Source organism: Vollenhovia emeryi, unplaced genomic scaffold, assembly GCF_000949405.1.
Source record: "Vollenhovia emeryi isolate VEMERY1.0 unplaced genomic scaffold, V.emery_V1.0 DF939141.1, whole genome shotgun sequence".
In the NCBI taxonomy this organism is placed as follows: Eukaryota; Metazoa; Arthropoda; class Insecta; order Hymenoptera; family Formicidae; genus Vollenhovia; species Vollenhovia emeryi.
Window position 1 is genome coordinate 1,050,813 of NW_011967225.1, and position 14,131 is coordinate 1,064,943.

Here is a 14,131-nt window from a genome sequence, read left to right on the forward strand (position 1 = left end):
TGTAAAGAACAGGCCTAAGGTGAACGGCGCGACAAAGTTGAGCTAAAACGAACAGACCCAGAATCGTGATGCCGGTAAAATAGCTCACAACGAGCCTATCTTTCGCCAACGTTCATACCACGTTGTCAAGCACCAGTTCTCGTCCGATCACTGAAGTTAAGCAACGTTGGGCACGGTTAGTACTTGGATGGGTGACCGCTTGGGAACACCGTGTAACGTTGGCACCCAATTTTTTTTTCTTTTTTGCATTTTTATTATTACAGCGGAAGGAGGGACTATCGAACGTCTCTCCGGTGATACGCATTGATTAATCAGCTAACGATTAAAATTACAATGCAGCACGATCTAAAGATTGTATTATTGTTATTCAACGAGGTTAGTGCACATCACTTTGCGGGAATGATAGGAGGGAAATGTCTACGCTTATACATGCAAACTTATTGTGTATACCAATTTAAGAAAAAGTGACAAATTTTTCAATCAAAAATTAGATTTGGTTAGTCATCGATAAGTAAATCAATCTATTCTAAATAATACAAAGAACGATTAATTGATTCGCTTCTATTGTGATAATCACGTTCACATATCCATGGGGCTCGTATAACACCCGTAGAAAAATAAATTTCTCTAAAACTGACGCGGTCACATTGCTTTGCAACCGATGCTTTCATTTCTTCGTTGTTTGCACGTTGCCGGACACCACCGACCCGCGTGATAAAATATGCGCGGCAAATCGATAGTCATCGTCGCTGCGCGAGAGATGGAGAGATTGCGTTCCTCGAATAGGACGGTCGACATATCCGAGCCGATATTGGCGGAGGACAGCACGTTTTCCACAACAGCGTTGTCGTTGAGCGCCGCGTTGGAGCAGTTGGACGAGAGCACGAAGCATCACGATTATCTTGTCGCCCTGCTGCTCGTGCTGTTGGCGGAATCCGGATTCAGCGTCTCGTCCGCCTCCGACGCACCGAAATGGCAAGTCGCACCACCCGCGAGACGCGAGGCGCCGTTAGATTATTTATTGACTTGCATTCTATTTGCAGGGAGCGAAATACAAGATTAGTTCAGATACCTGTGAACTGGAAGTCGCAAGAAACGGGCGTGTACGAGATATATTTGACGTTGCGTGACATCAATTGCGCTGGCTCGAAGCTGTTCGTAATAGCTTACGGCGATAAATTGATACTCAACGTGCTGTCGCACGTTGAGGAGAAGAGGGTCTACAGCATGGTTGTACAGACGTTGAAGTACGTGAACCCATACACGACTAATTTGTGTCTGCGGTACATGAATCTCAAGGAGATATCGCACAGGTATGGCCCAAGTTTCTGTATTTCGAGACGTGGAACGTCACAAGTTATGGTATTAAAAATTATGTATACTTCTTAGTTTGTATGTTATAAATCTCTTCTTTCTTTCTAATATCAGTTGAGTACAAATTTTCACCCTACGTCGCAATTTAGACCTAAACGTTCACTCGTTTCTATTTAACAGAATAATATTCTACCACTTGAACAGCTTTCGTAGTCTAGTCTACTTGATAGTGTATTTATTAAAGGATTAATCTTTCAGGTTTAAGGACAAGCTGGTCACGCCTTTGCGCAGAGACATGCTGGTAGCGTCGAGTTCAATGGGTCCAAGTTTGGAAAGCCTGCCCATAGAGTTACGCGCGAAAATCGTGGATATGCTGTCGCGGCAGGAACTTGAGTGCTTGTCGATATGCTCGAAGAAACTTCACGAGTCTTATTCAGTGCTGTTGCCAAGGAGAACTGTTATCGAAAACTGTTGAAGGACTTTGTGCGAAAATTTGTAGAACGCAAAACCGTGTGTAAATTTCTATCGATGTCTTGGTGAAATATCACTCATCTTAACTGAGAATATATTTTATTTGTTTATATTCCTTTTAAGTAGCAATGTTGCGACAACGATCCAAAATTTCGTCAGTGATTCACGTTCAGAAATGCGAGAGAAGATACAGCAATGAGAGAAAAGTGGTACTTCATTGTGTGTTTATCAAATACGTTCCTCGAGTATTCTTGAGATTTTTGTTGACGGGACGCCGAGCCTTCGAGCTGTTCGAATAAACTTTCGAGGTTACATTGCGAGTCTTCGCCGCGGCGAGAATCACGTTCTCAGTCTGTTCTTTTTAACTGGACTGACTGCTCTCTCTAATATGGCGGAAGAAAGATAAACTCCGAACTAGCGCAGATAGTTCAGTTGAAAAGAACAAACCTTTTAATGTGTAAATAGAAGAATAAAACGATTGGTTCTTTGAGGTTAAAGTGAGCACCAGTTGACACGAGTGCCTTTTCGAGGTTATGCGGTCCCGGAACGTCGCTCTGCGATTTTAGGTGTCGAGACGCGATACCGAAGAGCCTGCCAAATTACGAGTCAAAATGAACGTAGCGACGGAGGAAGAGAGAAAAATCCTCCACTTCTTAAAGTCGCAAGGCTGCTGCTTGAGATGTTGCTTTCGTCTCGCTGGATTCCGTACGCCGGAGTGCTATTGCGATCCTTTCGAGTTTGCGGGACAGGTAAGGCCCTGGCCCGGTCTGCAATGAGTCGTCAGTCAGAAGTCAGAACTATATGTCGGGCCGGGCCTAAGAGTTGAAAGTTTGATGTCAATCCCAATAAATGATTTGTTTAACTCTGCAGCATCGACACTGTCGTAACGATATTCAGATAAATCCGAAGCGAAAACGGTGTTGCGATAAATTTGTCAATTTATATAAAAAAAAGATTTTGAAAAAGTCGCCTCGTTGCCAAGATAAACCTGGCTTGACAGTAATTGTAATGTAATTTAATATTTACAGTCGAATTATGCCGATATAAGGGACGATACCTCTGCGGAAGAAGCACCGTGCATCGTGTGCTTAGGAGTCCTTCAGGATAAGGCGCAGGAGAACGTAGTTACGAAAGTAAGGCATTAACAATGCACGGGGTGATCCATTTTAATCGACAATTGGAAATACTTTGTCAGTAACGTACAAAAAAATTTTCAATAATTGGAGCACTGTTGCAACAGCGTATTCCTGAGACCGAATCAAGCTAAAAAGTCCTGTACTACTTCACCCTCCGACAAACACTTATTGAAATATAAGCTAAACATTGAAAAAGTTACCAATTTTCTCTTGAATATCTCAAAAAGTATTAGGCAAATAAAAAAATGTTTCGGACAAAAGTGATTCATATTAATTAGTAGAATAAGATGGTGCGATAAACAATAGGGGGTTCCGTTAAAAAAAATTGAAGGCGACCACGTGACCTTCAAGCAACTGTTAAGGGTTAAATTAATGACACCATCTTACGTCCGCCTCAAAACCATACAACTTTTATCCGAAACATTTTTCTCGATCTGGCTCACCTGACGAAATATTTCCGATTGTCGATTAAAATGGACCACCCTGTATATACATAGCTCTCCACACATGATCTATTTAGTTTGATACTTCTGACGCCCGGTTAATACCTTCGATTGTACGCAGATAGCGGAAAAGGTGGAGGGGAAGAATTACGATTGCACGACCTTCACTTGCGCGTTGACTGTTCCCGTATCGATGAAGCTCAGGGAGCATATATTGTACGCTTACATGTCCAAGGAGATAGACATTCATGAATCTACCCTGAACACTCTTAAAGCAAGACTGCAAAGTGTCAAAGATATTTGGAAATCTTTTATGATGCCCAAACTCGAACAGGCTATGGGAAAACGTGCTGACCTGTCGACACCGTCGCCCTTTCTCATCGAGATCTTCCTGACGTACGTCGACGATGAAGCAATATTTAAAAAATTGTAGGTACTTTTTTTACACAAGTCAATCAGAGCCAGCAATAGCAGGCAAACAAATGGGGTGTTAGAAAAAGTAGATATTCCATCGTAAATATTACAGATTCTTTTTTTCTTTTAAGAATCCATACAATTTGAAATGAAACTGTGTTTATTACTGACATAGAAGACATTTACTGGGGAAAATTACTTTCTGTAAGCACAAATCGAGGACTTTTTCCGTTTTCACTTACAGGATAAACAAACAGAAAGGCGGCAGTAAGCCGAAAAAGAGAAAATCCAACGATAACAAACTGAGCAGGAAGAACGTTGACATTTTGCTGATCGATATGACGGATGAGCAACTTATGTGCCACTTCACGATCCCGCAAATCGTGTCGAAAACGTTCGTTCGTGTTGACAATATTTTATGCTCTCACGGCAGCATCTTCATAGGAGGTACAGACGCGACTCGAGCGACACCGAGATAAACATTGCGCCGTCAGATTTCTTGTAAAACTTGAAAATTTCAGGGCGCTACAATAAACTCTCCAGGAAACTCAGCCAGACCCCATGGTTCATAAACGGCGAGAAGAAAGTGGAGACCTCGGTGCAAGATCTGCTCTGCAATCCCATAGCGGAAACTGTGAGGGCGGAATGTACGTTTTGACTGTATTTGCTCACATTGTTATGGTATATATAGATTTTTTTTTCAACAAAGCTATGAAACGTTTATGTTCGCGCAGCGATAAAATTTTTATCGTCAGGAAGAGAAGACGTCGACGTCAGGAACATATACGATGGCCGGCCATTCGCTGTCGAGCTATTGAATCCTCGCATGACGAATATCACAAGTGAGCTGTTGGCGGGTCTAACCGATAGCATCAATCAGTCGACCAAGCAAGTTCAAATAACGTCGAGTCTAAAGGTTCTCTCGAGGTACGTCTTGAAAATCTAACTGAAATAACGAGATTAGAATACAGCGTGATGTCAGGTTGAATAGTCAATAAGTAATTTAAATTAAAACAATTTTAATTAAATAAAATTATTTTCGATATATACGCGCTTCCAGGCTCGATTTGAAGAAGCTCAAGGAAGGTGAGAACGTTAAAACCAAGTTTTATCGAGCGCTGTGCGTCTGTCGAGGCGCGAGTGGCGGTTTACCGCAATTAGAGCACTTGAACCAACTGAAAAACGTCAGAATTATTCAGAGGACACCAGTGAGAGTGTTGCACAGGCGGCCGCTGAGTCCGCGAGCGCGCGTCGTGTACGAGATGCGCGCGCGCTGGGCGAAGCCGCACGAACTGAAGGAGTTGCTGCGTACCGCCGCCGAGAGTACCGACGCGTTTTTCGTTCTTGACGTGAGAACGCAAGCGGGCACATACGTAAAAGAATTCGTGCACGGAGATTTCGGTAGGACTAAGCCGAGCCTGTGCGACTTCCTCAAAACCGAAGTGGACATTGTCGCATTGGATGTCACGGGTATTAACTTGAAGTGGCCGTAACGCGAGTCTAATTTGATATTGCAACAAAAATCGTACAAAAGAATTAATAAAATATACGTTGTGAAGTCGATACAGAGTAATATTCTTTTTAAGTTTAGGCTTTTAGTTTACGCAAATTCTTGTGCTCCACGATCCAGGGATGTCTCTTAACCTCGGCCAAGGAAATTCGCTCCGAACTCTTTTTCTTGATCAACTGCGGGAATAAATTTGTAAATTAAAAATCCTCGTTAATACGCGTCTTAATTAACAGCGAATTCGGTAGCTTGCGCTAGTGCGCACCGAGTGTACACCAAGGCTTGCTCAGAGTCTACTCTTACATTTATCATCTCAAGCACATGTCCGAAAACTATTCGGTCAAAAAGATGATCCGTGTGAATGCTAAACAGATTATTTTACTGTCTAAGAAGTAATTAAAAACGCATTTAAGACGATCCTTAAATATAAGAATTGACCGCAAACAAGCTTTAGTGCGCACTAGTGGAAGCTGCCGAATTCGCTATAACAAAGAGATGCAAGGCGTAAGTGTCACCTTGGATATAAGATCTTTGGCCGCAGGTTTAATTTGTTCTGGCCACTGTACATTTATTGTCTTTATCTTCGCGTACGTTTCTTGCGTGGAGCCACTTAAGAAAGGCGGCTGCCCCGTGAGAAACTCGTAGCAGAGAATTCCTAAGCACCAATGGTCAACGTAGAAATCATACGTCTGTCCCATTACCATCTCGGGTGGCAAATAATCCAATGTTCCGCACAACGTGTCCCGCCTGAAAGAATAAAATTCAATCTGGCTCACATTTTCAGGCAAGATTAAATTGTCAGTTAAAAAATTATAACAATGTCGCACAAAATATCTAGCTATTGAGAGAACGAGAGGGCACGAGTTTCGCGCTTACTTTGAGGACGGCGCGTGTACGGACCAGCCAAAATCTGCGAGCTTTATATCTCCGTTATACGTGAGCAACAGATTCTCCGGCTTTATGTCTCGGTGAATCACGTTGTGCCTGTGACAGTACTCGAGAGCGTCGGCCACTTGGTAAGTGTACTTGGCAGATCTGGCAGGATGTTGGAATAGTTTTTTTTAAATAATTGTAACAAGGACGAGCGCGTGGGATTACAAATACGTACAGATGCTCGCTGAATCTCTCGTTTGGTTGACGCTTCAATTCCTTGTACAGTTCACCTCTCGCGGCGAACTCCAACACCAGATAGATCCTCTTGTTGTCGTAAAAGTATGTTAACAGTTGAAGAATATTTGGATGTCTGGAAACAACGTGTGAACAAGATGTGCACGCGAAGTCGTGTGTCTTAAACATTCGTATACTTCTCGAAACGCGGCGTAGACGGACGCGTACCTCAAGTGCGACTGTATTTCAATTTCCCGCATCACTTGCTTCTCCACGCGTCCTTTCACCAGCTCAACCTTGTACAACGTCTTCAGGGCAACCATGTACTGAGACGTCTTCTCCCTGGCCAGGTACACGCGACCGAATTTTCCTCTTCCCAGCGGCGAGCCGATTTCGAAATCATCCAAGCTCCATACGTAACTTTGGTACAAGCAGAGAAAATTATACAAACATCCGGAAGTGCACTTGTCTAGCAGAGTCAAGTGTTAAATGTCTCATTCCACGTAATTCAATGGATAAATTTAAAATCAGCCGACATTGTACACATTTAGCGCGAGGATACTTAATGCTTACAAAATTCTACCGTAGGTTGATTACTTATTAGAAGCTTTATATAATCTCGTGTACTTAATGCAACTACGTTTATATTCGCGCTCGTACCTCTTGCCCCTTCTGCCAATGTGATCCAGCATCTTTCGCGACGTGCTTTGAACAGCCTCTTTGTATTCGGGGGGTATGGCCGATGGTAGGTTTTTAAACTCAAAGTTCATTATGGCCAATATGTTGTACGATATCTATGTTACTGAAAAAAAATGACAACGGATAAATTACCAGTCTGTCGCTAGTCGCAAGTCGAAACTACCCGCTGCGAATAGAACGGGAAAATTACTGGCAGACCAAATTAGCGAGTCAAAGAATTGATAACAAAATTCTCTCCCCGCCCGTTTAAACAACAATAACAAATGCAAAGACGATGGGTCTTCAAGATCGATTCTCTCTCATATCTGAAAATTAGTGGAAGAAAATTATATTCGTTGGAGGGTAAACTCGATACGCGGGCGGTATTTTCACACGAATACATTCATGTAAAATTACAGGGAAAAAGTTGAGACTTGAAGACAAGGTGGAGGGAAACGACACGCCGTCTCGGACGAACAGAAGGAGCAGGAATTATTGGAGCGGGTCTCTCTCGCAGGCGCTCGTCAGCATTTGCTGTCGTCCAGAGTTCTCTCAATTACCCCATTCGCACTCACGTTAAATCTAAATGCACGAATAACGGAGGCACGGTCCTGAGATGCGGCAGGCGCGAGGAAAAACGCCGGACGAGGATCGCTCGACTCGCCGCGACTCCGAAATCCCACCAGCGACACGTTTCGCGGCACCGGCCGGTAACTGACGTTTCCCTCGCTTTTGAATTTTCAAGGATCGCCAGGGGAACCACGGCGACCCCTCGCGGAGCAGCCGCGCCAACCATGCGCTCGTAATTCCTTCTGCTCGCGCCGCGCGGCACTGCAGTCGCGACAGTCGACGAGCGGGATTTTTGGAATTTTCGGGAAAAATTAACGAAATCGGCAAAGAAGATATCGTTAGTTTGACAATAATTACAGCGCGCGTCTGTATGGAATTGCATTTACAAAAGCTCATTAGCGGTGCCTCGAGCTTTCGCTGCGTTCCAAAACCCATCGAGAAGCGGTATCGCCAGTTTTCCGCGCACAATAATTTCGTTTTGCGCATGCGCCATTAGAACAAAGCGCTTCGTCATACGTGCACTTTGTAATTTGTGAATAACGAGCGTTGATAAAATAATCTAGTGAAACGTTGCGTTACTTCGCTGTTATCACATCTTGCTAAACGATTCTTACAAAAAAAGGAAAAACCCAGATATCTGGATGTAAAATCTTTCTACAACGGAAATTCGTAGAAATAAATTGGATTACATTTGTACCATACCATATTTATTTTTGAAAATTGCGGCTAGGTCTAAAATGATACATGTAATTGCTTCAGCAGATTTTGAAATTAAACTCGACTGTCTTAATGTCCTCGAAATATCGTATAAACGTGACGTCTCCCTTTGCGACAGCGCACATCTTCTCCTCCCGTGTACGCAGCAATTATTAGGCGTATTATTTCCTAACGATAAAGTCCTATGTAGATTTTTTTTTAACGTGTTGTTACGCTGGACAAAATTTAATCGCTACGTATACTTTATTTCTTAGTAGGATGTATAGTATAGAATGTATACTAGATACTAGCATCGACTGGTTACACATTCAAGTATTACAAGTAAAATTCAACTTATCGTCTGTGTACAGTAACAAGCACAAACGGGAAATTTAAAGAGACATATTGTACATATACACGCAAGCAAATAAATTAACCGTTTCGTATAAGAGAAGGAAAGGAGAAACGTAAGAAACCTGTCTCGTCTCGCAATTACATTTGTAATTACAAATTATACAAACTTCGTTTTGCGCGCGCGGCATCGCCTTAACTATGGGACAATTAACAAGAAATAAAAATCAACGACGTATCCCAACATATATACGTTATAAAAATTCAAGTAACAAGGATAAACATACTGTAACGTACGGCAAAATATATAAAACATACTACGTAATCCTGATATAAATTCTAATATAAATTATATAGAATACAATTATATTCTCGAGTGGCAAATTTCTCTTGATCCGTTAACGCGCGTAACAATCGGTGTTAATTAAACATCACGCAAAGTAAATCACGGTATTTTAGCATCCCGGCTTTGACATCGACTCGCGTCGCTCCATCGGACTATAAAACGATGCACAGTGCCTTCCTAAAGTTACGTGTGGAAGCATACACAATTAATTGTACGGGGAACAAAATGAGCCGTCGACGCGTCTGTCACTTACAAGCGCGACTTGTCATCTCTCGTGCGGGTACATCGACACCGTTTTGAAACCCCGTGTAATTCAGCGCGTAACGTTCAGGCGAAACGTATGATGCGCCAGCGGCCTACGTACTAAACAAGGTGGATTATTGCGTGGATAGCGCAAGTAACATTTCGCCGCCTTTCCCCTCTTATCGCGTTAGACCTGTACAACAACTTCCGTCTGGCTTCCACCTCGTCTCCTCCGGAGGACAACTGCGCATTGTGGGTGTAGAGTTTGAAGTTTTTATTATACGTGCGTCCCCATTTCTCTTTTTCAAATAAGTATACATATGCTTACGCTAGGTGCATGTTCCGTTTAATCGCGTGCATGCAGTTAATCCTTTCTATTCCTAGTTAACAGCGGAATTGTATCGTGTCACTGAAATATATCGTACCAATATATTTATGTATATTATTTATATACGATGCTCTTATATAAAATGCAAAGACTCTTAACGCGACCGTGGTTAAATCAATTTCGAGCGTCCGCTAAATTATAGATACTACGCCCGGGACGTCGCGCCCCTCGCAGTTACGACAATAATATATCCTCGAGATCTTTTCGTAACGTTAACATTAATGTTCTACGCCCCTTACAGGAATCGATGGTGAAACAAGGTGACGTTGGCGATAACGTACTGTGTTAAAATTATGTAATATTGTACCGATCACAAATGATACGTCGGCGGAACGAACGAGCGGCAACAGCGTGAACGCAGAGGAATCTACAAACTCAAATTCCGCATACGCAATCGTTACGGTATTCCAACTGTAAATGCACTTCGCGATCGTGTTCCCTGTCCGCTTGTCTCTCTTTTTTTCCTCTGTAGGAGTACGCTTATCCGTAGGCGATAAGTACTAATTAGATTAGATATAGCACTACATTATTGCGGAGAACATTCGTGTGACGGGGTATATCGACGTGTATCTTTAGATCGATGTCGGGAAGGAATATGCGTTGTGTTGCGCTAATAGTAGTCACTCGACTTAAAGCTGTGAACCTATACAAATAGCAGCTGTGTTTCCAAAAGTAAGGCCGATGGCAGAGAACGATTGTAAACGCTTAAGATTGTCTCAGTCGTAGGCGCAGGGCAAGGCAGAGAGAAACGTAAGTCGTGAAAGGCTATTGTATACGACTTACGTTTCTCTCTGCCTTGCCCTACGCCTACGACTGAGACAGTCTTAAGCGTTTACGGATTGTTCTCTGCCATCAGCCTAAGACGAATTCAAGAAACAGAAAAGACGAGAAAAATGGGGAAGGGAGGTGAACGAAAAAGAGAACCGTGAACTGTACCAAATTAGACGTACACTACACTCGTTACCTTAATACTTTGGCAGTGCAAGAGTGACAAATGACGACGGTCATATTTGATCGTAATTCCTTCGCCGTAAAATATTGGAAAAAGCAGAGGGGAGAGAAGAGAAGAGATTGCAATCAACAGTCGTATTTTGAAGAAACAAAGGAAAGTTACGCTTTCAATAAATAGATTGTATGTACATTGAAATAATATACAGCACTTGCGCTCCTTGCTTTATTAAACAAGTGAGGAGAACATAATTGAAAAACGTTTCTTGTAAAATTATACCACGTTGGGAAAGAAGAAATTTATCGCTCCAGTATGCTTTTTGTAGTTTGTTACTTAGGCTTTTGATCCTCAAGTCTATAATAATCTTGGTTCGTAACAAGAGTATCGATTTTTGAAAGGGGACGAAATTTACATAGTACACAAGGTAAGGGAAATAAAGATTGTAGGCGCTATTACTTGACAACAACAAACAATTCTCAGTACAACATACTCGCCGATATATGTGACGGTAAGACTATTTCATTATTAAGAAAAAAAAAAAACGTAATTATGAGGATTACGACGTACGAAATAATCGTTTCTCACATTCTTGCATACCGCGATTCTGCACGTGATTTCATGGATACTCTTTAACGATTTAAAAGACGTACGGGCCAATGGGGAAAATTACCGAAAGCAGAGAGGGAGCCATGACAATACGGACGATATTACACTCGAATATAAAAACGAAACTACTTATAGTTTCCACTGAGGGTAGAGCGTGGCTCAATAACGAATACGCATGGTCTGGGAATAATATCGTTGCCGGGAAATAACGCAAATGGGGAACAACTGATCAGCGTAGATCCGGATTATCGTTAATTTGCTTTTTTATACGTAACAATACTGTCGTGTACCACTGATCCAATCTTGAAATTGAATCGTATTCCTTCACCGCTTCTGTGTAACCTTCTAGATTCTGATCCTCCAAATGCTCTATCAACGTCTACAGATGTACAACATTCAACAAATTATCAAACGGTATACATAGAAAGAGAAGAGAAGTGGTCGGAGGCGACAAAGTTAGCTTGGAAAACGTACCTTCACCAGTTTGTATTCTCTGGCGTCCTGGAAAGCGGGATACTGCTCCTGATAGCGCTCGATCGCGTGCTGGGCGTTCAACGAGTCCACGCACAGGTGGCACAGCGCAGCGCGGAAGAAGTACTCCTTGGCGCTGTACTTCAGTAAAGAACTCTCTAATGACGCGGAAGCGACCTGCAAGATGAATAGAAATGACGGTACAAAGACATTCGCGCTCAGACCGATGGAGAATCACAGATACTTGTGACTCGCCGAGTCGCGCGACAGATGCCCTCGACTTTTACCTGCTCGTAGATCTGAATGGCTTTATCGTAATTCTCAAGTTGCGCGGCGTACTGCGCGACTTTCAGAAGACACTTGTTCGCGGAGGAGTTACTTTCCTCGCCGCGGAAGTAGTCCGCGGCCTGCTCGTAATGATGCACCGCGCGCTCCAAGTCGACCGCCTCGCTCTCGTAGATCTCGGCTATGCTCTGATGGTGCTTGGCCGCCATCGTGAATCGGCCCATGTCGGTGTAGATCTCGATGGCCTTCAACAGGCAGCTGATTGCCTCTGCAGGGACAGCCAAAGCGAGGGTACATTAATCACGCGGTAATCATGCGGATTCTCTCCTCACGACTCCAACTTATTTCTACAAGCTACCATTCGTATCGGACTTTTTGAAGCAGTTGGCAGCGTCGACGTAATTGTTAGCCGCGTCATGACGACTGCCCGCCTTCCCATGTAAATCTGCCGCGTCGTAGAACGCCTTCCCCGCCGAGCTCCACTTCTTTGCCATCTTGAACAAGTTCGCCGCACGCTGGTAACATTCCACCGCCTCCTCGACCTTGGACGAGCTCCTGCAAAGTTGAACATCGCTCTGTCACAATGTTGAGTACCAACGTGGTGGACTTTGCTACCCTTCGACGGACACGATAGGATCGGTCAGTCGAGGACGTGGTCGACGGGTTCGCGATTTCCAGCGAGACGACGCGCGTGCGGCGCGGAAAGGTACAATCGCGCCGGACGGAGATAACGTCCGCGGATGTACACGTATTGACACCGCAGCCACACGCGGCGTACGCATGCACGGGGCGATCGTCGGTGCGACGTAGAGGTCGACGGAGCCGCGATATCGCGGCGCTCGAGCGCCGGGGATGTCGCGCGACTCCGCGACCCGCGTATCAAACGACGCAGAAGAACAGGAGCGGGACGGGAGGGAGGGGGAAGTACACGCGTTCGCGATCGGGCGAGTTCAAGTGACAAATCGATGGTCGCTCACCCGAACAGGGCGCCGAAGAAGCCCTTCGACGACGACAGCTTCCTCTCGGCCTCCGCCACCAGCTGCAACGCCTTCTGCTCGCTGTCGCCCATCTCGACGACGTCGGCCCGACTGTTATTCTTTCCCTTTGCCCCCGGTGTGCGAAGCCTCACGCTCAGGCGTCGCGATTCATCGACTACAACTCAATAAATTTCACCTGATCTCACCGCCGCCGCGTTCCCCCCTCCCGCGCACGCTTGCGACGTCACTAGGCTGTCTAGGCTACGTTAAAGTCACTAGATTACAAAGTACCGCATTTAGGGAGAAAAAGCCGCCATTTTGACTCCACGCTACGCGGCAATTTCAATTGTATAAAATGTATTATAATCCAATTTTTTGTAGGAATTTTGTAGCAGAAGAATATAAAACCATAAATTATATAAAAAGTATTTTTATTTACACTTTTTATTGGCTACAGACATTTTCATCGCAACACTTCTGCTGCTATAATTATCCGCTTTTTTAAGATCATTGCTTATCTTTTTTAATGAAAAATGAATTCTTGTAATAACAAAGTTTTTTATTAGTTTATAACCGATATTGTGACACGAAGGAATGAAACTTACAGGATGTTCGTCTAAAAACGTATTTATAAAATCATTAACTTTTAATTTATTACTAAGTAAGTTAGTTTTATTTTTGCGAAATAATAATTCGCATTTATAGATAACATTATATACATCTATATTCGGAAATATCAAAATATTTTCTTTATATTCTCTTAATTTAGAATAGAGACAAAGATGTTACACAGGCCCGATCGGTCACATTTTGTATCGGGTTTGCGTATTTCTGTAAAGCACAATATTCTTGTGTGCGTATGGACTTACAAATGATGGAAAATTATCTGCTTTACAGAACGGTTAACCCATTAATTATTTAATTATTAATTTTTTATATTTAAATAAATTTATTAATATATAATTAGTAATTAGTAATTTTTATTTTTGTTTTAATACAAATATTTGTGAAAATTACAAAAAAGGCACATTCCCAAATAATAATAACAATGCAGATGTCATCCCCAAATGATTTTATGAAAAGAACCAATCAAAGCGAACAATTTGATGCGACCAATCACAGGATGGATTGTTTTTATCCATCGTTGAGAGCAAACGCGACCAACGTGTGGCCATAGTA

General features: G+C 43.0%; 4 protein-coding genes across 6 annotated transcripts; 2 read left to right on the forward strand and 2 right to left on the reverse strand.

The window, feature by feature from the left end:
* The first annotated feature begins 94 nt into the window (after window positions 1-94).
* Window positions 95-1,875, forward strand: LOC105566985. Of its 2 annotated transcripts, XM_012021461.1 has the most exons (5): window positions 95-175; window positions 264-375; window positions 741-975; window positions 1,044-1,313; window positions 1,573-1,875. In XM_012021461.1, exons 3-5 carry the CDS (start codon window positions 761-763, stop codon window positions 1,787-1,789), a joined length of 702 nt encoding a protein of 233 aa, XP_011876851.1. In that variant the 5' UTR covers window positions 95-175; window positions 264-375; window positions 741-760; the 3' UTR covers window positions 1,790-1,875. The 2 variants fall into 2 exon arrangements, with proteins under 2 accessions (XP_011876851.1, XP_011876850.1); XM_012021460.1 differs by having other exon boundaries at window positions 146-375.
* A 94-nt stretch (window positions 1,876-1,969) lies between these two features.
* Window positions 1,970-5,341, forward strand: LOC105566984 (putative tRNA pseudouridine synthase Pus10). Its single transcript, XM_012021459.1, has 7 exons — window positions 1,970-2,534; window positions 2,814-2,918; window positions 3,486-3,793; window positions 4,023-4,225; window positions 4,300-4,425; window positions 4,513-4,705; window positions 4,839-5,341. The coding sequence occupies exons 1-7, from the start codon at window positions 2,397-2,399 to the stop codon at window positions 5,269-5,271; spliced, it is 1,506 nt and encodes a 501-aa protein (XP_011876849.1). The 5' UTR covers window positions 1,970-2,396; the 3' UTR covers window positions 5,272-5,341.
* LOC105566983 (aurora kinase B) lies at window positions 5,269-7,823 on the reverse strand. 2 transcript variants are annotated; one of them, XM_012021457.1, is made up of 7 exons: window positions 7,646-7,823; window positions 7,053-7,194; window positions 6,621-6,812; window positions 6,394-6,528; window positions 6,162-6,320; window positions 5,801-6,032; window positions 5,269-5,464 (listed from the first exon to the last, which is right to left on the reverse strand). In XM_012021457.1, the coding sequence occupies exons 2-7, from the start codon at window positions 7,160-7,162 to the stop codon at window positions 5,366-5,368; spliced, it is 927 nt and encodes a 308-aa protein (XP_011876847.1). In that variant the 5' UTR covers window positions 7,163-7,194; window positions 7,646-7,823; the 3' UTR covers window positions 5,269-5,365. The 2 variants fall into 2 exon arrangements, with proteins under 2 accessions (XP_011876847.1, XP_011876848.1); XM_012021458.1 differs by lacking the exon at window positions 7,646-7,823 and adding an exon at window positions 7,488-7,639.
* A 2,979-nt stretch (window positions 7,824-10,802) lies between these two features.
* Window positions 10,803-13,202, reverse strand: LOC105566986 (soluble NSF attachment protein). Its single transcript, XM_012021462.1, has 5 exons — window positions 12,953-13,202; window positions 12,334-12,530; window positions 11,978-12,243; window positions 11,694-11,867; window positions 10,803-11,598 (listed from the first exon to the last, which is right to left on the reverse strand). The coding sequence occupies exons 1-5, from the start codon at window positions 13,042-13,044 to the stop codon at window positions 11,449-11,451; spliced, it is 879 nt and encodes a 292-aa protein (XP_011876852.1). The 5' UTR covers window positions 13,045-13,202; the 3' UTR covers window positions 10,803-11,448.
* Between the last annotated feature and the right edge of the window lie 929 nt (window positions 13,203-14,131).